The sequence below is a fragment of the Phoca vitulina genome, unplaced genomic scaffold (assembly GCF_004348235.1).
Source record: "Phoca vitulina isolate PV1807 unplaced genomic scaffold, GSC_HSeal_1.0 scaffold4, whole genome shotgun sequence".
Classification (NCBI taxonomy): Eukaryota; Metazoa; Chordata; class Mammalia; order Carnivora; family Phocidae; genus Phoca; species Phoca vitulina.
The window spans coordinates 63,951,429-63,975,930 of record NW_022589707.1 but is presented as its reverse complement, the minus strand read 5'-3'; the positions used below and the strand labels follow the sequence as shown (position 1 = coordinate 63,975,930).

The 24,502-nt window shown below is 39.5% G+C and overlaps 1 protein-coding gene across 2 annotated transcripts; it reads right to left on the bottom strand.

Annotated features, from left to right (window-relative positions):
- Window positions 1–1,594: 1,594 nt before the first annotated feature.
- On the bottom strand, window positions 1,595–22,569 carry LOC116631050 (lanosterol 14-alpha demethylase). 2 transcript variants are annotated; one of them, XM_032402187.1, is made up of 11 exons: window positions 22,234–22,309; window positions 21,265–21,286; window positions 20,794–20,892; window positions 17,114–17,290; window positions 15,780–15,906; window positions 13,770–13,944; window positions 11,677–11,796; window positions 11,069–11,264; window positions 9,747–9,842; window positions 9,002–9,170; window positions 1,595–3,025 (listed from the first exon to the last, which is right to left on the bottom strand). In XM_032402187.1, exons 4-11 carry the CDS (start codon window positions 17,264–17,266, stop codon window positions 2,847–2,849), a joined length of 1,215 nt encoding a protein of 404 aa, XP_032258078.1. In that variant the 5' UTR covers window positions 17,267–17,290; window positions 20,794–20,892; window positions 21,265–21,286; window positions 22,234–22,309; the 3' UTR covers window positions 1,595–2,846. The 2 variants fall into 2 exon arrangements, with proteins under 2 accessions (XP_032258078.1, XP_032258077.1); XM_032402186.1 differs by lacking the exon at window positions 21,265–21,286 and having other exon boundaries at window positions 22,234–22,569.
- Window positions 22,570–24,502: the final 1,933 nt, after the last annotated feature.

Genomic DNA, 24,502 nt, shown 5'->3' with positions numbered 1-24,502 from the left:
AAATACGGCATCTCACTGAAACAGCAAGAGGAATGGTATTTAATGCTTACATCCTGAAGATTTTGTCTTACCCCTGGACGTTCTATGATTTTATACCAACAAACAGGCTATGGTAACAAATTCTGCATTCTCGGAGATTTCAAATTACTTAATTTTTCCATATTAGCAGCTGGGTTCCAATTAAGGAGTTCCAGAAATGACAAATGTATCCCAAAGCATTTAATTGAGTAGAACCTTTTTTAGTTAGTATAGCTTGCCATTCAAGGCCCCTTCTGCTGTGAGAGAGAATGGAGAAGGTAGCAGATGGACAGGTGTCCCATCGTCTGACCATCAGCCCTCCTTACGACATCAGGCCTCTCCAGTCCAACTTGTCGATGCTTCTCAGTCATGAGTCAGTGGTTAAAAATTAAGTCTATTCAAAGCCAAACTACGGAAAGAGCCCAGATGTCATCGACGGATGAATGGATAAAGAAGATGTGGTTATGGAATATTATGCAGCCATCAAAAAAACGAAATCTTGCCATTTGCAATGATGTGGATGGAACTAGAGGGTATTATGCTAAGCGAAGTAAGTAAATCAGAGAGACAATTATCATATCTCACTGATATGTGGAATTTGAGAAACAAGAAAGAGGATCATAGGGGAAGAGAGGAAAAAAATGAAACAAGACGAAACCAGAGAGGGAGACAAAGCATAGGAGACTCTTAATCTCAGGAAACAAACTGAGGGTTGCTGGAGGGGGGTGGGAGGGATGGGGTGCCTGGGTGATGGACACTGGGGAGGGTATGTGCTATGGTGAATGCTGTGAATTGTGTAAGACTGATGAATCACAGACCTGTACCCCTGAAACAAATAATACATTATATGTTAATAATAAAAAAAAAATTAAGTCTATTCAAGTCTAAAACAAACTACTCACTAAACACAGACTAGCCTTACTCGGGGTTTGAGCTTTTTTTGTGCCATGAACCTCTCTAGAAGTCTTGGTGAAAACTATGGGACCCTTCTCGGAATAGTGCTTTTAAACACGTAATATGTATGGGGTTGCAAAAGAAACCAATTACATAGAAATAGTACATTTTTAGGGGTGCCTGGATGGCTTAGTCATTAAGCATCTGCCTTCAGCTCAGGTCATGATCCCAGGGTCCTGGGATCGAGCCCCACATCAGGCTCTCTGCTCAACAGGAAGCCTGCTTCTCCCTCTCCCACTCCCCCTGCTTGTATTCCCTCTCTCTCTGTCTCTCTGTCAAAATAAATAAATAAAATCTTAAAAAAAAAAAAAGTACATTTTTAGAAATAAGATCTAGCAGTTGATCTAATAACTCCCATAATTTTAAAGTAATGATGGAAGTAAAAGACATTTCAGGAGATCTGAAACATCTTAATGTGATACAGAAAATCTGTGATTTTTGTTCTCAAAATCATGGGTACTGCTAATACTAGTATAGTTTGTTGCTTCATAAATAAAGGAAATACTAAATTACAGTTTGAAATTAGTACAAAGATGGAATTTTTTTTTCCCATCCAAGTTGCTAGATTCCTGAATTCTACTCAATGAAGCACACCACTTTACAATTAGTGAATTAGACTATATTTTTTTTCTCAGAGATAATTTTAATGTGAAAAACTCTTTAACAGCAGAGATTTCACCTTCACAAAGAGTATAACATGAGTCCTCTAGCAGCTTTCCCGTATATATAAAGGAAAATATTTTGGCCTCATCCAGTAAAAACAGATTATGTGGTCAAATTACAACAGGTATATATAGTCAGGTCCCCAGTTCCACTTTGAACTGATTCTTGAGCACAGGCTGCAACAATGCGACCAGTGATACTGCTCCCACAGACCCTACACGTCACAATGCGACCAGTGATACTGCTCCCACAGACCCTACACGTCACGTTATCTTAAAGCCAGAGTGCCTGATCTCTGATTTTGTTTTTTTTTTTTAAAAAAAAAAGGTTGTTAACCTAAATTAAGTTTTAATAAACAGAACTAATAACAGAAACATCCCTAATTAGATTCTAGAGAGGAAGCAGGAAACCACCTAGAGCCAAAGACAACAAAACTATTCCTTAAGAACTTTATTTTGGGCTTTCACATTATGTCACCACATGGAACCAGATAGAAATTTATCAGGTAATAAATATGTAATATTTAGTAATTAGATCAAGACACATGTGCATTCTTTAGTAGTAGTATTTTTTAGGAAATGTAGTCATTGTCAGATCTCTCTGTTTCCTGGAGACAAAGCTTCTTCCAGATAAAATTTCAAAGAACATTTTTTTTTTCTACAGCATAGCTCCATCATTGCTAGGTATCATCATACCAAAACAATTGATGGGATTCTTTTTTATCCAAGGCTTTAAATTAGTTTATTCCCTACCCACCCATCCTCACTCACACACACAAACATTACCCAGTAAATAAATAATCTGAGCTTTCCAAGTATCTCCCTGGGCCTCTAGGCCTTTTTATACTTGCAGCTCTAGTCCAAGATGTAAATACCCTGAACTTACTTTCCAAGAGCTACGTTTAAGATTAATACCTGGAAACTGTTTAGAATCTGTCAATTATGAAGATCCCCCTAAATAATTTCATACTAATGAGTTTGGTTTCCTTAATAGCCACCATAAAACTATTAAGAAATATCTGAAATGCGATTAGATTTGATGGAACCATTCAGTTAAGAAAATAAAAAAAATATAAGTTAAGCTAGCTGTCTTTTAAAATTATACTCAAAAAAAGAATACACCAGGAGTTGTTTCATAAACTTCATTCTCTTCAAATGCTTTTGCGGTTTACAGTGATGTTTTACATGTTTGTTAGTTCCCTGCAGCCCGTTTCATTTTGATCTTCGTTCGTATCGGATAACTGGATTTTCAGGGGTGTGAATCATGGTTGTATAATTCACAGTGGGAAAATATCCATCAATGAGATCAAATTCATATAAACGAAGCATAGTGGACCAAATTGTCTTGATTTGAACATAGGCAAAATTCTCCCCAATACAACGATGACGCCCTGTTAAAAAAAGAAAGTTTTCTAAGAATCAATTGAAATTCTTTTTCCTGTCTTTTCTCCTGGAATGATAAATTTGTTTACAGTTTGGAGGGACAGCAGATATAGAGATAATATAGGAAAAAGATGACATTCTTTTTACATAAAAGAAGAATGTAAAATAAAATAGTTAAAAATCTCAGGAAAAAAAAAAAAGGGGCGCCTGGGTGGCTCAGTCATTAAGCGTCTGCCTTTGGGTCGGGTCATGATCCCAGGGTCCTGGGATCGAGCCCCACATCGGGCTCCCTGTTCAGTGGGAAGCCTGCTTCTCCCTCTCCCACTCCCCCCACTCTCTCTGCCAAATAAAAATCTTAAAAAAATAAAGTAAAAATCTAAGGAGATTTTCAAGGTTTCTTTTTAAGGGAAACAGCACTTGGATAATTATATAATCACTTTTCTAATTACTTTTTTTGAAATGTCACATCTATCTAAGTTTAAATATATGTAAGATTTGAAATCTATGATGACAATCTACTTTGGAAATATACTAGAATATTCTTAGCTTCTGTCCCAAGAGAGCCCTAGTCAAAAGTCAATATGAACCCGCCAATCAAAACTTTAAATGCCAGGGGCACCTGCCTGGCTCAGTCAGTGGAGTGTGTGCAATTCTTGATCTCAGAGTTGTGAGTTTGAGCCCCATGCTGGGTGTAGAGATTACTTAAAAATACAATCTTTAAAAAAAAACTTTAAATGCCATTTCAAAATAATAATGGAAGAAAAAGGGATTTAATAAATCAAAATAGCAACACAAGATCAAAATTTAAAAGGTTATATACATGTAAAAACTGACAAGTTGATTCTAAAATACATATGGATAAAAAACACTAATTCAAAAGGATACATGCACCCCAATGTTTACAGCAGCATTATTTACAATAGCCAAATTATGGAAACAGCCCAAGTATCCATCAACTGATGAATGGATAAAAAAGATGTGGTACATATATACAATGGAATATTACTCAGCCATAAAAAAGAATGAAATCCTGCCATTTGCAACGATATGGATGGAGCCAGAGACTATTATGCTAAGCAAAATAAGTCAGAGAACGACAAATGCCATCTGATTTCACTTGTGGAATTTAAGAAACAACAAACGAGCAAAGGGGAAAAAGAGGCAAACCAAGAAACAGACTCTTAACTATAGAGAACAAACTAATGGTTATCAGTATGGAGGTGGGTGGGGGAAAGGGAGAAACAGTTGATAGGGATCAAGGCATGTACTTGTTGTAATGAGCACTGGGTGTTGAATGGAAGTGTTAATCACTATATTGTACACCTAAAACTAATATTACACTGTATGTTAACTAACTGGAATTCAAATAAGAACTTTCTAAAAAATGCATATGGAAATGCAAAGGAGGACCTAGGATATACGGAGCAGTCTTGGGGGGAAAAAAAAAGTTGTAAGACTTAAACTGACTTCAAATTTGACTTCAATACTAAAGGTATAGCAACTGTGATACTGTGGTTTGTAATAAATATATATTTGCTCTTTCTCCCATCCCTGGCACAGAGCTCCTCAAACACCTTGGAATTTCTTAAGAGCAAAGAGCAATAAAAGAAGTCAGAAGACTTTTGTTATTCATAACAAGCCCCTTTCAACCACACTTGAGTTTGTTAATGAGGGGACTTTTGGAAATCCCCTCAGAGTAGGGCCTGGCTGCCAAGGGAACCAACCATGTGCTTAAAGGGTTAGAACTTATAGCCCTAACCCCTGACCTCCAGATGGGAGAAGGGGCTGGAGGTTGAATTACTCACCAATGATTTAATCAATCATGCCTACATAATGAAGTCTTCACAAAAGTCCCTATAGTATGGAGGATTGAGAGGTCGTATTCAGAGAGCTTTCCAGATTGGTGAACGTATGGAGATGGTGGGAGTGTGGCACACCCAGAAGGCATGGAAGCTCTGTGCCCTTTCCCCCATACCTTGCCCTGTGCATCTCTTCAATCAGCTGTTCCTGAGTTGTATCCCCCACCTTTGTAATAAACTGTTAATCCAGTAAATAAACTGCTTTCTGAGTTCTGTGAGCCATTTTACGAAACTGTGGAACCTCAAGGAGGGGATCAAGAAAACCTCTGATTTACAGCCCACTGGTCAGAAGAACAGGAGACAACCTGGACTTGCAATTGGTATCTGAAGTGATGGGGGGCAAGAGGGAATCTTGTGGGACTAAGCCCTTAACCTATGGGGTCTGTGCTAACCCCAGGTGGATAGTGTCTGAACTGAGTTGAACTGTAGGAAACCCAGTGGGTGTCCAGAGAGAATTAGTGTGGGAAAAACAACATTTGGTGACCAGAACTGTTGTCAGAAGTGTTCTAAGTGAGTGTAGAGTAGAAAGTGGGGTGGTTTTTCTTTCACAGCAACCAAGACAATGTGGTTCTCGATAGGACTCAACAAACAGAACAATGGAACACAGCGAAGAGCCAAGACATACTTTTATAGTTATTTGATTATCAAGAAAGGCAGTAAATAAAGCAAGCCAATGGAGAAAAAGTCTTTTCAACACATAGTATGGGAATAACTATGTATCTAATATTAAAAGAAAGCGGAGGTGGTACCTGGGTGGCTCAGTCGTTAAGCGTCCGCCTTTGGCTCAGGTCATGATCCCAGGGTCCTGGGATTGAGCCCCGCATCGGGCTCCCAGCTCAGCCCTCCCCGCCTTGTACATGCTCTTGTTCGCTCTCTCAAATAAAATCTTTTTTTTTTTTTTTTTAAGATTTTATCCATTTACTTGACAGAGAGCGCACATGAACAGGGGAGGGACAGAGGGAGAAGGAGAAGCAGGGTCCCCGCTGAGCAAGGAGCCCGATGCAGGACTCGATCCCAGGACCCTGGGATCATGACCTGAGCCGAAGGCAGACACCCAACCGACTGAGCCACCCAGGCATCCCAATAAATAAAATCTTTAAAAAAAAAAAAACCAAAAACCCTTAATTCCTGTCTCACACCAAACTCAAAAACTAATTCCAGATGATCATAGGCCTAAACATAAATGCTAAAACCATCAAATTTTTTTTAAAGATTTTATTAGAGAACAAGAGAGGGCAGAGAGCACAAGCGGAAGGGGTGGCGGAGTGGGGGAGCACAGTGAGAGGGAGCAGATGCCCTGCTGAGCAGGGAGCCCAATTCAGGGCTTGATCCTAGGACCCTGAGATCATAACCTGAGCCACAGGCAGACGCTTAACCAACAGAGCCACCAAGGTGTCCCAAACCATCAAATTTTAATAGGGAATAATAGATGAGAATGTCTTCATGACTTGGGGCCAGACAAAGGTTTTTAGACAGGACCAGGAAGCAATAACAATTTTAAAAGTCAATAAATTAGGTCTGATTGAGGTTATTCATTTATCAAAACAATACTGACTTGAGTATTTCATTGTAAAATTTTACATCAAAACTAGAATACTGAACTTTATTATATACTTGCTGAAAAATTCAGGGAGACATATACTTATGCAGTTTACTTTGAAATGCACCTGAAAAATAAATGGATTGATGGACGGATATGTGATAAAACAAGTGTAAGTAAAATGTCAATGGCAGAATCTAGATAATGGGTATATGAATGTTCAGTATAAAATTCTTTTGACTTTGCTTTGAAATTTTTATTAAAATGTCAGAGAAATTTTAATAATAAAAAATACAATTCGTGTATTTTTAAAAAGTTATATGTAAAAGCCAGAAAGACAAACTTAATAAAAGATGGTATCAGAAATATTTAAGCCAGAAAGAACTAATGCCTTCCAGTCTCTCCAGCCTACCAAAACCTCATAAAGTAGTAAGCTCAATAACAAAAGATGGCTTTTCAGGGAATACAAAAAGATCAAGTCAAATTATTAGAACTGAAAAAAGCCTTACTAAGCCTTGGTTTCCATTTCTGAAAAATGAATAAGACAGTCCCCCTTCCTCATAGTGTGGTTGTGAAGATTAAATAGAGAAAAAAATAACAAAAAAATGCGTATTATTAGCACAGTGCTGTGTGGCCCATAAAGGCATTTACTTCTAGGAGCCCTATTTAAGAAGGGTGTTTACAAACCATTCCATATTCAAATATAACAACTAAGGAGAGGGTTGGCTTACTCACAAGGAAATTAAAGGATTATTTTTAATAGCAGGAAACTAGAACTATCCTAACTATGAATTAATAGAAAAGTGGATATATTCTGATGATTCACAAAAGGTAATATTATGAAAATGAATAAGCTACATGCTACATGCACCAACACAGAAAAAATTACACAAAGTCATGATTGAAGAAACTGGACATACTTAACATGATGATCAAATGGGGTAGAACAGTGTCCCCCCAAAATTCATGTCTACTCAGGAATCAGACTTTGCAGATATAATTAGTTATGATGAAGTCATACCGGGTTAGGGTGAGCCCTAAATCCAGTGCTGGTGTCCCTCAAAGAAAGCCATGCACAGACTCAGACATGCACAGGGCAGATGGCCAAGTGAAGATAGGCAGTGATCAGAGTGATGTAGCTACAAGCCAAGGAATGCCAAAGATTGCCAAGAGCCACGGGAAGTTTGGAACAAAGCAAGGAAAGACTCTCCCCTAGAGCCATCAGGGAGAGCAAGACCCTGCCAACACCTTGATTTCAGACTTCCGGCCTCCAAAAATGTGGGAGAATAAATGTCTATTTTTTAAGTCACCCAGTTTGTGAGAGTTAAAGTAGCCCTAGGAAACTGGCACAATGATGAAAAATTTGAGGGAACATTATATCTTATATTCAGATAGCTCAAAGATATACAATATAACTTCAGAGAACACAATTAGGGGATGTTTAAAACACATCGGGATGTTAAAAGGAAACAGATTACAGCTTCTTTTTTTTTTTTTTTTTTTTAAGTAGGCTCCACACCCAACATGGGGCTTGAACTCATGACCCTGAGATCAAGAGTCACATGCTCTACCAACTGAGGCAGCCAGGCGCCCCCAGATTACAGCTTTAATGTAAGTTTTTAAAAATGGGAGCTGTTCAAAAAACAAAAGGAGCTGCCATAGAAGGTGACTGAGAATCTATTACCTAAAAAAGTTCCAGTGCAGTCCAGGCAATTACCAGTTTAGAAATGATTCCTCTTTGGGGCAGATTTTGGGCCACAGAACTAATGCCCCTTCCAACTATTTGAACAATCTATGACTCTTTTATATGTGCTGTTATATACCATATTATTAAATTTATTTATTAGAGTTACTAAGATCTGAAGTTCCTAAAGGACTTTATACTCTCCTTTACGTGTGGAAACAGTGTGACCAGTGACAAAACAGTTGTGCCACTTCAAATCTCTTTGGAAAGACTACACAAGAAGTCATAAAATGTAGTTTAATCTGTAGAGTACCAATGAACAGAGAAATTACTGCAGGAACAAGGGTCTGCCTGCATAATTTAAGAGTGGCAATTGAAATGCAGAAGTTTGCAAACCTATGTAAGACCTGCCCAAATTTAAAGACCATTTTATCCTAAGGATACAGACAGAGCACCAAAACGGTGACTAACAATCCAGAAAAGCTTCAATTTTAACAAGACTGCTTTTGCTCTTTTCTGAAACACTGATAATCTGTTATCATATTTAGCCTGAAATAATTGCCTAAATGGTGTGCTAATTCCAGTGGTTCTTTAAAACAATTCACAAAGAGCTTAAAATACTATTGTAAGGGAAAACAGGGTGGACTATTAAAATTAACCCTGAAAAAACTAAATTGGTTAGAAGGTAATAGAGCTTTATAGAAGGATTCACAAAACTATTTCCTTTAGTACAAACAAAATACTTTTCCAACTTGGCAAAGATAATACTCCTACAAATGTTTACAGGAATGTCCCTATGAGGAAAGGAAAAGATATTTATAAATAAAATTCATCTGGATTATTTTGACAGACATAAATATATTATCAGAACAAACATTTCAAATGTAAAATGGTATCTTACCAGCTCCAAATGGCACGTAAGCAAACTTCTCTCCTGATGCTGGATTGTCCTGTAAGTAGCGATCAGGATTAAAGTCCAGACGTTCTACCCATGAGTCTTTAAGTCTTTGATTGACAGTGGGAGAGACACACACCTGATGTCCTGGAGGAATGGTATATCCTGCCACGGTCTACAAATGAAAGCAACACATTTCATTAGATAATATAAAACTATTCTACCAAATAACCAGACTATTGTGTAATAAAGCATTAACATACATGTGATATACATATATTTAAAAACTAGCTAGATGATAGGCCAGCTAAAAATTATTTTAACTCAGGATGATTTCCAAGTGACCCAACACTGGGCTGGAAACTTAAAAAAGCCATAATGCCTCAGAGGTAGCAGAGGGATATCAAGGAGCCTTTCACAGTCCGATTTGTATATTTCCATACTATCAGAATTTTTAATAAAACATGCTTTTTTTTAAACCAGGAAAAAAATACACTAGGTTTTTTAAAACCCTAATTGTTAAATAAAAATGCAGGGAACAGATTAGCATATATACTCTCTAATTATATAAAAATATCTATATAAATAGAATATATAATTACATATCAGAGTTCGAATATAAAATATTGAAATTATGTGGAAACGATTATTCTACTTTTTTAATTTAAAAATTCTCTTTGCTGTTATATTTCTTCTTTCTGATAAATAAAAACTGGGGGAATGGAAGGGGAGATCTAACCAAGAGACTCACCTGAGGAGTTTTAGCCATTCTCATCATGGTCATTATAGGAGGTCGAAGTCTTAATGTTTCTTTTATACAGCGATCAAGTAAATTTAGATCCTTCAGCTAAAAAGGGAAAGCATTTCCGGAGTTTTAGAAATATTTAACTTACTTCAGCAGTATGTGTTTAGACTTATGGGTTATAATAAAACAGTTTCTATTGTGGTAGAAGGGCAAAGAGGTAACTGGTTCAGTATCTGAGATTATCTTGTTCTGTCACTTTCCATGGTCAACAAGGGAAAGAGGGCAAGATACCATCAGCACAAGAGGTAATCACTCTGAAGAGCGGCACAGTAAGGGCCTGCAAAAATCCACTTGTCTAGAAAGTGAAAACACTAGCAAAAATCATGCTACCACACAGATGAAACTTGAAAACATGCTAAGCGAAAGAAGCCAGTCACAAAAGACCACATACTGTATGATCCCGTTTATATGAAATGTCCAGGATACAGCAAATCCATACAGACAAAACGTAGATCAGTGGTTGCCAGGGGCAGGGGAAATGGAGCGTGACTGCTAACAGGTACCGGCTTTCTTTTGGAAGTGATTTAAATGTTCTAAAATTGTGATGGTTTCCACAATTCTGAATATATCAAAAAACAGTAAGTTATATACTCTAAATGGACTGATTCTATAGTATGTCAATTATATATCAATTAAGCTATTACTTTAAAAGTTACAAAATCAGGAATGAAAGAGACATCACTGCTGGCCTTACAGAAATAGAAAGGATTATAAGAGAACACTGTAACAATTGTAAGCCAACGAATTAGGTAACCTAGATGAAAATGGACAAATTCCTAGAAGGACACAAACCAAAGACTCAAGAAGAAACAGAACGTAGGAATAGATGTATAACAAGTAATCAAACAACTTCCCACAAAGAAAAGCACAGACTCCAATGGCTTCACTGGTGAATTCTAACCAGACATGTAAAAAAGAATATCAATCCTTCACAAACTCTTCCAAAAAAATAAAAGAGGAGGAAACACTTACAGACTCTTTCTTTGAGACCAGCATTACTCTGTATACCAAAACCTGTCAAAGACCTCATGACTAAACTACACATCAGTATCCCTCATGAACACAGATGCAAAAATCCTCAACAAAATACTAGCACACTGAATCCAACATGAAGACATTTCAAGGAGGGCTATGGGGACTTTTCTTAAAAAAGCTAAGCAATTCAATCTATAGTAAATAGAATATATCAAATTGTCCCCTTTAAAAACTAGCCACTGATTAGATACTCGAAGTCATAAAGCAGCAGTGAAACTAAAAATCCAACAAACCTGGTCATAAGTTAAAGGAGGCAGATCTTCTCCACAGACTGTTTTCTGTTCTAAATAACATTTTTCTTGAAGTGTTTTGTCTCTGGCCAAGAAGAAGCCCATCCAGGCACTAGTAGTTGAGGACGTGTGCTGGCCTGCCAAGAGCAGTCCAATAAGCATGCCTGCTACTTCGTCGTCTGTCAGAGGGCGCCCATCCCTAAGGAAGGAGTCACACACAAATTTAACAGTTTGGCAGACCATTTCATGCCTTCACATTTAAATAAAGGGTCCTAGTGAATAAACTTTTCAGGTGTAATAGTCTCTTGCATTTGCCCATCACAAGTGAGAATTTTTTCGCGAGGGGAAAGAGACAGACCAAAGAAATGTATGATTTTCATTACAAAAGATGTTGCTGCAGTTTGTCAGCAGGCGTTTCCCCATGCCTGGTCCTTGGGCTCCAGGAAGGCAATGGGATCCCATTAATTCGTATCTCATCCATTTAACAAGCCCAAGGCTCATAGCTACTGATTTTGTCAACATCACTACTTTTTAACTGGACATATGTTTTAACTTTGTTTTAATGTGAAATTGCGTGCTTCAGCTTAACATGTGATCCGAACAGCTCTTACTTGTAAGTAGAATCTAGTAAAGTTTGGAGAATGTCATCAATTTTTTCTTCTGACTGTCTGCGCTTCTGGATTGCTTTATAGAAAATATTCTTGATCTCTCGATGAGCTCTGTCCCTGCGTCTGCAATTCAAAGACAAAAATGACTAAAAAATAATGTCATACTTTCTGGCATCAGATTCATTTTGAAAATAACCAGGACCTAGCTTAAGAATGACTCAAATAATTGACAAAAAACTCAGAACCAAAAGAAAAAAAGAAGTTAGACGAACCATGAGAGACTATGGACTCTGAGAAACAAACTGAGGGCTCTAGAGGGGAGGGGGGTGGGGGGATGGGTTAGCCTGGTGATGGGTATTAAAGAGGGCACGTTCTGCATGGAGCACTGGGTGTTATATGCAAACAATGAATCATGGAACATTACATCAAAAACTAATGATGTAATAATGTATGGTGATTAACATAAAAAAATGAATAAATAAAAAAAAAAGAAAATCTTACACTGTTAGAAATTTCTAGCATCCTAACATATATATCCCTGATTCTTAACATACTACCTGTGTTCTTTTTTTTTTTTTTTTTCATACTACCTGTGTTCTAACAAAAGGTCTAAAGCAAGACTTGTGATTATTCCTTTAGAATCATTTTCCAGTTTAACAGAAAGCAGAATACTCCTTTAAATTAACGAAATTCTAATTTTAACCAAATTAATTCTTGAAGCAGATGGAGAGTAATTCTGGTTTTTCTATAGGATTCAGGACTTGAATAAACCTAAGATTTATTTAGGATGACCTAAATCTAGGATGTAGAACATGACGACAGTATACAGGATTTGATTCTACTTTTCATCTTCTGAGACAACATGGTTTTGTAGGGGGCAAAAATACTAGGAGAGGCAGAAAACAAACTTCAGGTCCCCAAACCTTCCCTTTAAAGGAGGGTGCTCACTAGGTAACAGGTACTCTAAGTGTTTTGGAAAGTGAACTGGCCACTTTGACCTCCCGTGAGGTAGATGCTCTTAGCCTCACTTCGCAGGTAGATGCACAGTTCCACACAGCCAGAGAGCAGCGGAGCTGCGACTCCAAACCAGGCGATCTGACTGCCTAGCCCCTTCACAACTGGGCTTCCAATAAAACTGCTGCTCTGCTGAGACCCTGTGGGCAGAAGACGTTTACTGACAGGAACACAGCAGTGCCAGGAAAACGTAAGGCCTGTTTTAAGAAAGGGCATGGAATAATTCGGTTCAATCATTTGGTCTGGGTAAGGCAGAGAAAGACTGGGCTGAAAGGAAGTCAGGCATTTCGGACTTCGTCCAGGAGATAGAAAAGGTAAAAACGGGCTTGTTGCACACTTCTGGAGAACCTCTACAGGCTACGGATGAAAGCATTTTGAAAAATGCAAAGCTCCTGACAAATATAAAGTATTACGAGTTCCAGAGAATTCCAGAGAATCTCTCCTGGCTTTCCCTTTTTCTCCCCCTCTTTATCCTGTAACTATATAGAAGCAGCAGAACTAGAAGGAAAAGGGAGTACCAATTTAACTCGTCCCCATCTCTCACCTGAAGGGAAATGGAATCAACAGGTAACAGAAAGCCCACTAATATGCAAGACACTAAACTATATGTCGAGTCCTATAAGCAATATTTCTTTGTATCAGATGGTCCCTGACCTTAAGGAAATCACAGTATAGTTGTAAGAAAACAGAGAAAAGTAAAGAAAGGTACTTACTACTTCAAAACAAAGAAATTTCACAACAGACTATAAAACCGTCAAATATTTTCAAATAAGTACCTAGAGGGGTGTATCACTTTTAGGTAGAGTCCAGAGACTTTCCTGGGTAGAAGGAATATGTGAGGTAAGTAGGTGTTAAATTAGAATAGCTAGACAACAAATGACCTCTTTTATAAACTGAAACTGAGCTTAAATGAGCTCACTATATAAAGAAAACCTGTCTTGAATTCTTATAGAAGAATTGGGGCTCATAATCTCCCTAATTTGTCTGTTTTATGTTTATTTTTTATCTTGGTTAAAGCAAAGCATGCCGACACTACAGCAATTCTACAGTTAAATAAGCAAGTATAGGGTCTTTAGCCATACCTGAAACTAGGCAAAGGGAGCCAGCCTGGCAGTAGCCAGGCTGCGTGGCTGAAACCTCCATCCAGATCTGCATACAGTTGTGCCACTTTCTCATTGAGTTGACTTCTGATTTCCTTTCCATGTAAACAATGGCTAGCTGTTAAAATTATGAGCTCAGAAAGAGCTTCAAACAAATCTAGAGGAAAAAAGATCATTCCCATTACTATTGCCAAATATTCTTTTGAAATTTTCTGCTTAGAGATATAAAAGTGTTACAAAGGAAAAGTGAGAATAAAAACTCAAGAACCAACAAGATCCTGTTCATATCATCAAAAAAAGCCTACAGACACATGGATACAACAAAGAGAGGCAAGAAACTCATGATGGGAAGCACCTCTGGACAGCCAAAAGAAAGGCCACAAAGGCATCTCTAAACCTCACTAATGACTCTTCAACTTGAAAAGATAAACTGAAGATAAAAATGAATATAGTGAGGGGCGCCTGGCTGGCTCAGTTGGTAGAGCACGCGATTCTTGATCTCGGGGTCGTGAGTTCGAGCCCCGCATTGGGTATAGAGATTACTTAAAAATAAAAATTTTTTAAAAATGAATAGAGGGGTGCCTGGGTGGCTCAGTCATTAAGCATCTGCCTTTGCTTAATGACTGAGCTTAAAGACAAATGCAAAGACCACACCCAGGGTCCTGGGATCGAGTTCCACATCCGGCTCCCTGCTCAGCAGGGAGTCTGCTTCTCCCTCTCCCACTCCCCCTGCTTGTGTTCCCGCTCTTGCTGTCTCTTTCTCTGTCAAACAAATAAATAAAATCTCTTAAAAAAAAAAAAAAAATGAATAGAGTTACAGGAGTTCCAAGTCACAGTGTAACAAAAGCAGCAAAAAGGTGATTTAGTGCATATGAGGTGCTTCCCAAAGAACAGCAGTCCAAAAACTGAAGAATGGATTATTTCACAGGTCAAAAGCAGGAAGACCAGGACTAAAATTTGAGGTCTTGACTATATATAAAAGAAAACTGTAGCTAATCATCAACTGGTATATCTCAAACTAGAGACAGATACATCAGGGAAGCACATTTCGATGACATTTAAAAGTCATAAAAATTACCCAGTTAATGCCTTGTTCTTTAATTCCATGTTTACCAAATGAACTTCCAATTGTCCCTTGGCTTTCCAGTTAGATTTGCCAATGAAGTTCATCAAATTCTGGTGTTCTCAATGCTGTAACTTTGTCTGACTTGTATTTATTAAGTTGGCATTTTAGTTTGTTTATACATCAGCTTCTTGTATGATTAGAAATATATCACATCAGCTTTCGGTGGATTACAGAAACTGAAGACCACACCCAGAACATGGGGACCCATACAGAGGTCTTAATGCCCTATGAGACAGATGTTGCGTCCTGCTCTGGGGGGGCAATTTTCTCTGAAAGGAACACTTAATTGTCCAATATAAAGAATGGATTCACATAAATATCCAAAGAAGATCAAGTTATACTCATTATACTCTGTACCTAATGCAAGAAAGCATATAGTTGGTGGTAGACTAAGCCTATGTATTTAAATTTACTTTTTTCATGAACTAAATCATTCCCATACAATATCAGATAGATAGGGTATTACATACAAAATTAAATCATTTAGACTTTTACTTGCTCATGGGGGTTAAAAAAGGTTATTTTATTTATTGTCTTAAAATGACCTTGCAAAAAGTCTTAATTCAGTTTATTTCAAAATTTAATGAGTTATTTTTATATTATTTGTACAAATGAGCTGAATAACATGCACATTAACTAACCCATTTTAAGGTTTTGCTAAGTGAACAGCAATAATCACTTCCTCTCAGGTCTTTTTAACTCTGTGGTTATCAAAACATATTCTTTCCATTAAATCTAAGGTGGTTTTTACATATGTTGCAGTTGGTTTTTCATTACACACACACACACTCACGTATTCTTATATTTCTAGTCATAAAAAAAGTAGAAATACTAGGACAAACACAAAACCAAAACAGTTTGCTTACTTTTTTCTCCACTTTCTCCCCAACTCTGAAAGTACTCCTTTGTTTCTTTCTCAATTATAGAAACGTGCTGTCTAAAGTGGGCTATGTTAAGGCCACTTTTTAACATTTTCTTCTGCTCCAAAAAAACCTTCAAAATATTAACAGTATAATACCAAGCATTAAAACACAATTTTGTTTTATCAGAAGATTCATTTGGGTTATTATATGTAACACTCAAAGAAAACAATATTTTAAAAAAAGATATTGAAAATAAAAACAGTAAAAGGATTTTTTAAAACTACACCAAACATGGGAAACTTAGAGCATTTATATGGATCTGAAGTAACATGTAGAGATAACCTGGTATGCAGTTGCTCAACTAATGATAAATTAGGAATCCCACTGCCTTTCCTTCCTACATATGCATTTTCCCACTCCGGACCGCAGGGCTTCCCTTTCCTGTTATCTTCTAGCATCCCAACCCAACCCAGATACCAACACAAGCCCCCAAAGGTTCATTATGCTTCCATATCATTTTTATCCCACTTCACATACTCTCCCATTCCATTCCCAAACAAGTATCATTCCTCCTCTCACTATCTTCCAGAGGTTTAATGAGAATTCAATATAGTCTGACTGAAATAAATTCACACTAAGACAACTAATGGTTTTAACCCATTGGGACATTTCTATTTTAAGAATCTGATTAGCAGTGTGAAAAAATGAAGAGATATATCTGACCAGAGGGATTTTCTAGGGTTCTTGCTTTTGGCTTCGAGGAGCCATTCATTCCCCACACCTCGCTCATCCCCAGAAATAACACTTGAAGTCAACTCTTAACTGCTCCACTAGGATACTAGGGCATGTGTGGTACGATCTCCGCCAGAGCCCACACCAAGCTATTGAGCCAATGATCTCATTTGTGTTTTGCATCAATTTGCAGCACTTTAATATTTGACTTTCGGAGGGGAAAAGAAATCACACAAACTTCCAAAGCCAACAATCTTTAGCTCAAAAGAGCTCTTATGCTAGAATTTCAGGCAGGAGTAGAGGCATAGGAGGCCCTTTTGATGAAATAATGGGATTTTCTTGTTACCCACTGGAATCAATGCCCTAAGTTCATCACTGATTCTCTTTGTACAGGCCACCTTTAGAATGGCCTAGCCCGTGCCTGCAGCTATAAAGCAGAATACCCATTCTCTGTCAGTTACCCGGGCCTTTTCTTTCTAATGTCTCTTTCTTCAGATTTCTGAACCAAAGAATAAATTGTTTCTACATTCTAAATGTACAACATTACACTACTAGCTGTAACTATTATATTATAGATTTTTCTTGAAGGTAACAGGGTCACCTACTGGATTTGGCACATCATATGCAACTCCCTTCCCAAACACAGGTGTTGTCAGACGACTGTAGACATCTTCTGCATTCAGGTCCTCATTTTTACTATTAAAAAGCAGTGCAGCAGCATCACTCCCCAGAAGGTAAGTAAATGTCTTGCCCACCATGGTAAAACTAAATACAGGTCCATACTAAAGAAAGAAAAGTAGCCACAGTGATGGTACTGAAAAATACGTATCACTAAAAGAAACACTAATTTATTAATTCACAAAACATTTTTGAAAATTAAAACATGCATAAACCTTAATGCAATTATTCACCCAGTCTTTGTCCAAATTTATAATTATTTTCATCCAGTTGCAAGTGAAATATAAACTTTTTATTCTGCTTTTTTCAATTTATACTGAAAATATTTTCTATCCTTTACACAGACATTATAATTTTAATAATTATTCTTTCATTAGTGGACATATGGGTGATATGTCAGTTCTTTACTTATTATGGATAATTCTGCAATGAGTTTCTCTGAGAATACAGATTTTTTACCCCCTTGGTTAAGGATAAACTTATAGGAGTCACCAAAGGTTATGACCTGTCCTATTGTATTTGCTATGTAAAGACATCAGAAGTTTATTTAGTTATCCAGTTTACTACTATCTCACCAACACCAAATGATTTCATTTTTAATTTTCTCTAATCTGGCTGGGTGTTAAATGCTTTACCTTGCAGTTATCTGATTATTATTAAAGACCAGGCTCTGGGGATACAACTGTGAACAAAAATACTGTCTCTGACTCATGTAGCTTAGTCTATTGAAAAAGATACAACTTAATCAAATAATCACATTAACAAATGTAAAATTGCAAATGTGATAAGTACTACAGGAAGGAAAGCAACTCTGGGAGAAGAGAACTGATAAAAGACCAAAGAGAGGAAAGGCCACCTGAGCTGAGGCTTGAAGGATGAGGAGGAGTCAGCATGGCAGCCAGGCATGCACAAAGATCCTAATGGGGGGGGAGGACAAGATGAGAGCTGAGTCTGCAGGGCCTAGACCATACATAGTCTCATAAGCCATATTCAGGAAGTTTTTTCCTTACAAGCAATAGAAAGCCATAGAAGATTTTAAACTGCATGGGAGGGACACACTGATATATGCATATTTTAAAAGAAAGATCCCTCTGGCTGCTATATGGAGGGGGGAGGAACAGGAGCAGAAGGAATGTCAGAGGACCAGTTAGAGCCTATGCAGGAACCTGATGATGAAAACTTGCTACATGGTAATGATGGGGCAGTACACAGAGAAGCAGATGGATACTGAATTATTTTGGAGAGAGAATTTGCAGGCGGCAATGGATTGAGGGAGGGAAGTATCAAGAAGGAATCCTAGGCTTCTGGAAAACAGAAAAATGGTGAGAAGAGAAAACAGGACAACCAGGATTGAAGAGAGAAAAACCAAGGGTTAGCCTTCAGAAATGTTGGATTTCAGGTGCCTTTGAGACAACGCAGGAAAAATCATGTGGGACTTGGGACATCCAGGTCAGGAGCTGGAGAAGAGACCTGAGCCAGAGACATTAATTTGGCTGCAGGTTAGAGATGAGATCACCTAAGAAAGACTAAAGGCCAAGGACCAAACCTCCATGAACCCCAACAGTAAATGCCCAGGCATAAGCCCACTACTGAGTTAGAGAAAAAGCAGTCAGAGAAATAGGGGGCGGGGGGGGGATGAAAGAAGCCACATTTAAGGAGGGAGGAGTTACCAGTGACAAATACAGCTAAGGGATCAAGTTCATTGAACTAGGACACGGAGCTCATTAGTGAAGGGGCTGACAGGCAGACTAGGGTGGACTGAAGAATAAGTAAACAGGACATGTGGAAACAGAGAGAGTACATACAGAAAACTTGCTAACGGGGGAGGAAAGTGAGAGGAGACTGAGTAAGTCAAGAGAAGCTCTGGTCTTTTTAAATGAGTGACTTTTGAAAAATTTTCAGAGAAAATGGAAAAGATCCAGTTGAAGGAAGTCACTACAGAAAGAAGAAATAATAGCATAAGGGTCCTGAGACCAAAGATGGATTGAGACTTTAACCTCCAATAGGAAGCAAAATAGTATAAAATGAACATGATAGCACCTAGTGGCCTCAGAGCACAAGATTCTGGAGCCAGACTGCCACGGTTCACATCCCAGGTCCTCCACCTGTTAGCTGTTGTGACCTTGATTGTATAGTCAGAAAGCTTAACCTCTTTGTACTTCAGTTTCCCTCATCCATAAAATGGAAATAATAGTACCTACTATTATCAAGATTAAATATATATCATTTTATCCAGGATATGTGCGTGTATATATAGATATTATAGATATATTAGAAAAGTGTGTTGGCCATAGTAAATATTACGTGTGTTTATTACTACTACTACTACTACTACTACTACTATTATTATTATTATTATTATTAAAAGCACAGACTTGGAAATTAGACCATGTATAAATCCTGGTTTGGCCACTAGCCAGTGGTGAGCCCAAGAACAAATTATATAACCTGTTTCTCAGTTTTATCATCTATATAATGGATATACCTGAAAGGATTTTTGTGGAGCTTCAGTCAGATAATCTACGTAAAGCACTAAGTTAGTGGCACAAAGTAAATGTTTTATAATTAGTGTAACAGGAAGAAAAGAGAATGCATGTTTGAAAGTGGGAGCATGAGAAAGTTCTCTTTGGATGTTTTTACATCTCTAAAGAGGAGACAAAGTCATCTGCTTTGATAGGAAGACTCAGAAGTTTAGAAACATGAAGGTTTGAATCATCATTGTGGGGAATGGAAAGTAGGCCAACCATACTTTGGCATAACACAATTGTTTAGCAGTGTTCAAAGTTTGTTCAGGGTAGGGGATCATGAAATTAGGAAGGAACTAATCTGGTGCAAGGAAGAAAAGAAGAAGAAAAAAAATCCCTCCAAGTCTGGGGTTTTACCAGGTAAGCAAAATGAAAAGATCCAGAGCAAGGAAATGTATGGTATTGGCCACAGTGGAACTGAAATGATGGACCACTGTCCCAAACTGGAAAACGAAGCAAAGAAAGGAGGCTAATAGATCAGGAGAAAGTAAATGGGACAATGGACTGGAAGATCTAATGAGGTCAAAGAATGGTTCTAATGGAAGTTGCTGCGGAGGCAAGAGGCAAGCCAGGAAAAGAAGTTGTGGTCTAAGACTAAAGTGTCTAAATTTATATTGTGGAGCTGAAAGAGTTAAGAGTGACAACAATTCATAGTGGGACTGTGGAATAAATGGCTGAATTGGTATCAGAAAGCTCATGAGAGAGAAGAGGGGCAAAGATCTGACTTGGCCATGGTATCTTGTGGGTCATCCAAGTGCAATTGAAGTCACAGATGTGTAGAGCAGGTTAGAAAATTCCACAGGTGACTGGTTAAGAAAAAGAAGGGTCAATCAGTATCAATCTTAACTATGATCAGTAAGTACAAAATTTAGGCTAGTCATGTCTCAGAGATCACCCAGGACACGGGAGAAGTTACGAGAGTCTCCAAGAGCCCTCCAGCTCTTAAACAGGAGTAGCTCCAATTTAATTGGTTTCCTATACTCAGGATAAGCCTAAGATTACACTATTTTTAATGTTCTGCCATTTAAAGAAAAGTTTGAAAAGCACTAATTTCTTTTCCTATAATTATTTGGAACACTTACCTTCTCATATGCATTTTCTAGGAATTCAATTGGACTTTTCCCAAATGCTATGGCATGTCCAAGGAATGGAACTGGAGAGAAAATGTATGGTGGACTTTTCTGCAAGAGAAAACAAGAAATTGGGGGTTCACATTTCATTTTGAGATATCCAGTTTAGTTTCCTGACCAAACAAATGAAATTTACCACTAATACTAAAAAGTTACCAAAAAATAAAGCATCAACAGTAACTTAAAAACAGCCAAACTGCAAGAATCTTAGGAGAGTGGCCATAGTCAAAAGAACAGAAACTCAAAACATGGTATAAGTGACTAGACAAACACAAAGGTGTTGTAATTACACATGCTGAACAATGTCCAGAATATGTCCAATATTATTTATTGGTGGGCTCTAGGCAACTTACTTAAACATTAGCAAAAAAAAAAAACCACACAGGAAAATCAAACTATATTGTCTTTACCACTACCACTCACAATTTTAGTTCCGGAATCTTGCCTAAAGAAGGTATAGAAAAAGACAAACAGTAACTTGAGGTATAGAAAGATGTGAAATGTTTAAGAAGCTACATTTATCAGGAAAGAGAACACATCTCATCCACTGATTTTATTTTTTATTTTTTAAGTAGGCTCCACACCCAGCGTGAGGCTTAAATTCACCACCCTGAGATCAAGACCTGAGCTGAGATCAAGGATCAGATGCTTAATCAACTGAACCACCCAGCGCTCCTCATCCACTGATTTTAGAGAGAGTAGATCAGCACTAGCAGGAACTCCTTCACACTCCTTGTAAAAGGTACTTTAGATGCCCCAGGTTTTAAAAACGACTTGGTCAATAGTTCATACATTCCATTGTCAGTAAAAGAGCAGTTTTAAACGCTACTTGGTGTATGAAGCTAGTGGTCAATAAAGACACTAAATTAAAGAAACTGATACTTCTTAGCATCATAAGAAGGGACAATCCAGTTACTCCCACCCTACCAAACACTCCCCGCTTCATACAGATATAAATCGCCATTAGGGGCGATACTACAGCCCACAGGATGCCCCACCAGGGCAGTCCCCAAGATGACGGCCACCAGGGCGCTCAATGCCACATCCATCAGTCTGGCCACGGCCATTAGGAGCACCAGCACTTCGGCCAGCACAGCCGTGACCGCTACAAGCACGACCCCCACCAAGACCAGACACGCGGCCACCGCCAGAATCGCTACAGACTTGAGGGCCCCCAACACCAAGGCCAGAAAGGCCAAGGAAGTCGCGACCACAAGCAGCAGAGCTGCGGCCACCTCCCCGTCCCCAGTGCGCCCGTCGCCGCCGCCCAGCTGACCACGGCTTCGGCAGCCACTCCCGCTAGCCCTTTGGCCGCCTTTGTCGTCGCCCCGCTAGCCGTTAGACCACAGTAGTCGCTGCGTCCCCCGCCCGGATCCCCCAGGGTGCACGTACCGCCCCGGCGGGCAGGGGGGCCAGGTGGCCGACTGCGAGGCGGAACAGGTAGACTAGGCCAAGCGTGAAGGCGCAGGCGATTAGCAGCATGGATAGGAGGTTGCCGCCGGTCACCCGCTCCATCGCCTGCCCCAGCACCGACCCGCCCGCCTGCAGTAAACCCAGCAACATCATCATGACCGCCGCAGCAGCCACTACAGCTCGCCGGAGACGCTGGAGGCCGAGGTCGCCGCCGCTCCTCCTAATCGATGGAGCGAGTAAAGCCGGCAGAGGGGCGTCCGGAGGCGGCCCCGGCCTCCAGGTCTCCTACTAAACCCAGTCCCACCCCCTACTCTTGGCTCCCACGCGCGCCACCCTGTGCGTCACAGAACGGGGCGGGGCCAGATGCTGGCCACGCCCTACGTAGGACTACCTACGGCCGAGGTCTCCTTACGCCAGGAGAGAGGCCCTGAAAAAGCAGGTTGCACCTATGGTACCAGTGGTACAGAGACAGAGGAGAACGAGAACTTAAGAGGGGATCACCTCCCTGAAAATCGCGGGCCGCCTGAGACTGCGTGCCCGGGGTGCGGCGCACCACGACACGGCGCCGGGAAAGGGCGGGCGGAGGGATCTCAGAGCGAGGTTTGCGACGGGACGGCAGCGGCAGCGGCGCGTGAGGTGATTGCACCGCTCGCGCGTGAGGTGATCTCAGCTTATGTGGCGTCAGCCGGGCGGGTGGCTTGAGTACCGCCCCGGTGGTGTGAGCACCGCCCCCTCGCCGGGGCATGCAGGCCCGCTGCCCCTGAGCCTCTCAGGGCCCGCGTCCTGAGGCGGTGGAGAGGCAGCCAACATGGTTGGGGAACGGGAGATTGTGAAAGACGCCGTCTGCACACGGAAGGGTGGGACGATGAGGTCAGCCCCATGCCACCCCAATTAAAAGCAGTCTGACAGGTATTAATATACGGCATAACGATAACAAAACTTGGTTGCTGTCTGGATTATACGGAAACAGGTTTTCCGAAATAAATTTGAATATTATAGGCCGTCGCGACCTATTTGAGACAACATTCCCCAAGAACGGCACTTACTCTGTCCAGAAACATTTTAAAGCGGAAGTACAGTCCTAAAGCCACAGGCCCCTGGCCGCCCGCTCCTGCGGTCTCAAACAAGCATGTATATATAATGACCACCAAAGTAAATTCCCCTTCTGTATTACTCTCACGAGCCCCCGACCATATTCATGTATTTATTCAGTCACTGTGAAGAGCTAGGTATTGTGCTAGGTAGGCACTGGGAATACAGCAGTGGGTGACAAAACTGCAGGGCCCTCAGGGAAGGAGCAGGAGTATCTAACTGCCTGCTCAACACCTCTACCTAGATGCTTAACATTCATCTCATTGTCAGTAAATCCCGCACTGAATTTACCTCCTCCCACCCCGCTGCCATCCTGCCCCTCCTGTAATGCCCATGTAGGAAGGGCACCACTATCCACCCCATTGCCCTCCTTCTTCATTCCTCATGTTTAATCAATCACCACATCTTATAATTCCACCACCTTGAACGTTTCTCCATTCACCACTACCTTAGGTCAGATCTAATCGTTGCTTGTCTGCCTTTCCAACTATACATCTGGTACTTGTCCATTCTTGTCCTTAATCTGGCCTCCCCACTGTTGCCATTTCTTGTATCTCTAAAGCATGTTGTAATCATCTCTGTAGGTTTCCTCTATTAGAACATGAGCTTGAGAAAAGGGATCATGTCTTAATTGTTTTTATATTCTGCCTTTATTCTAATACCTACCATAGCAGTTCTCAAATTGTGGTCCATAGCCTTCTGGGTATCCCCAAGAGCCTTTCAGAGTATCTGCAAGGTCAAAGCTCTTTATAATAATACTGCTATTTGCTTTTTCACTGCTGGAATTTGCCCTGATAGTGTAAAATCAGTAGTAAATAAGAACTTCTTGGGCCTTAGCACAAATCAAAGGCAATGACACCAAACTCCAGCAGTCATTATTCTTCACTGTCATGCACTTGCAATAGAAAAATAAAATTAGCTATTTCACTTAAGAATGTGCTTGATGAAATTGTGAATGTTAGATTTATTAAAGTTCAACCATTGAATACATGTATTTTTTAACTAGCAGATTTTTTCATGGAATAACATTTTGCCTGAAAGAATGACTGCCAAACTCTAGTCTTTCACATTTGGGTATTTGACATTTTCTTGAAAATGAAATCAGCCTGTCCTTTTAAAGAAAACCATTGACAATATTTGTTGTCAGTGATAAAAT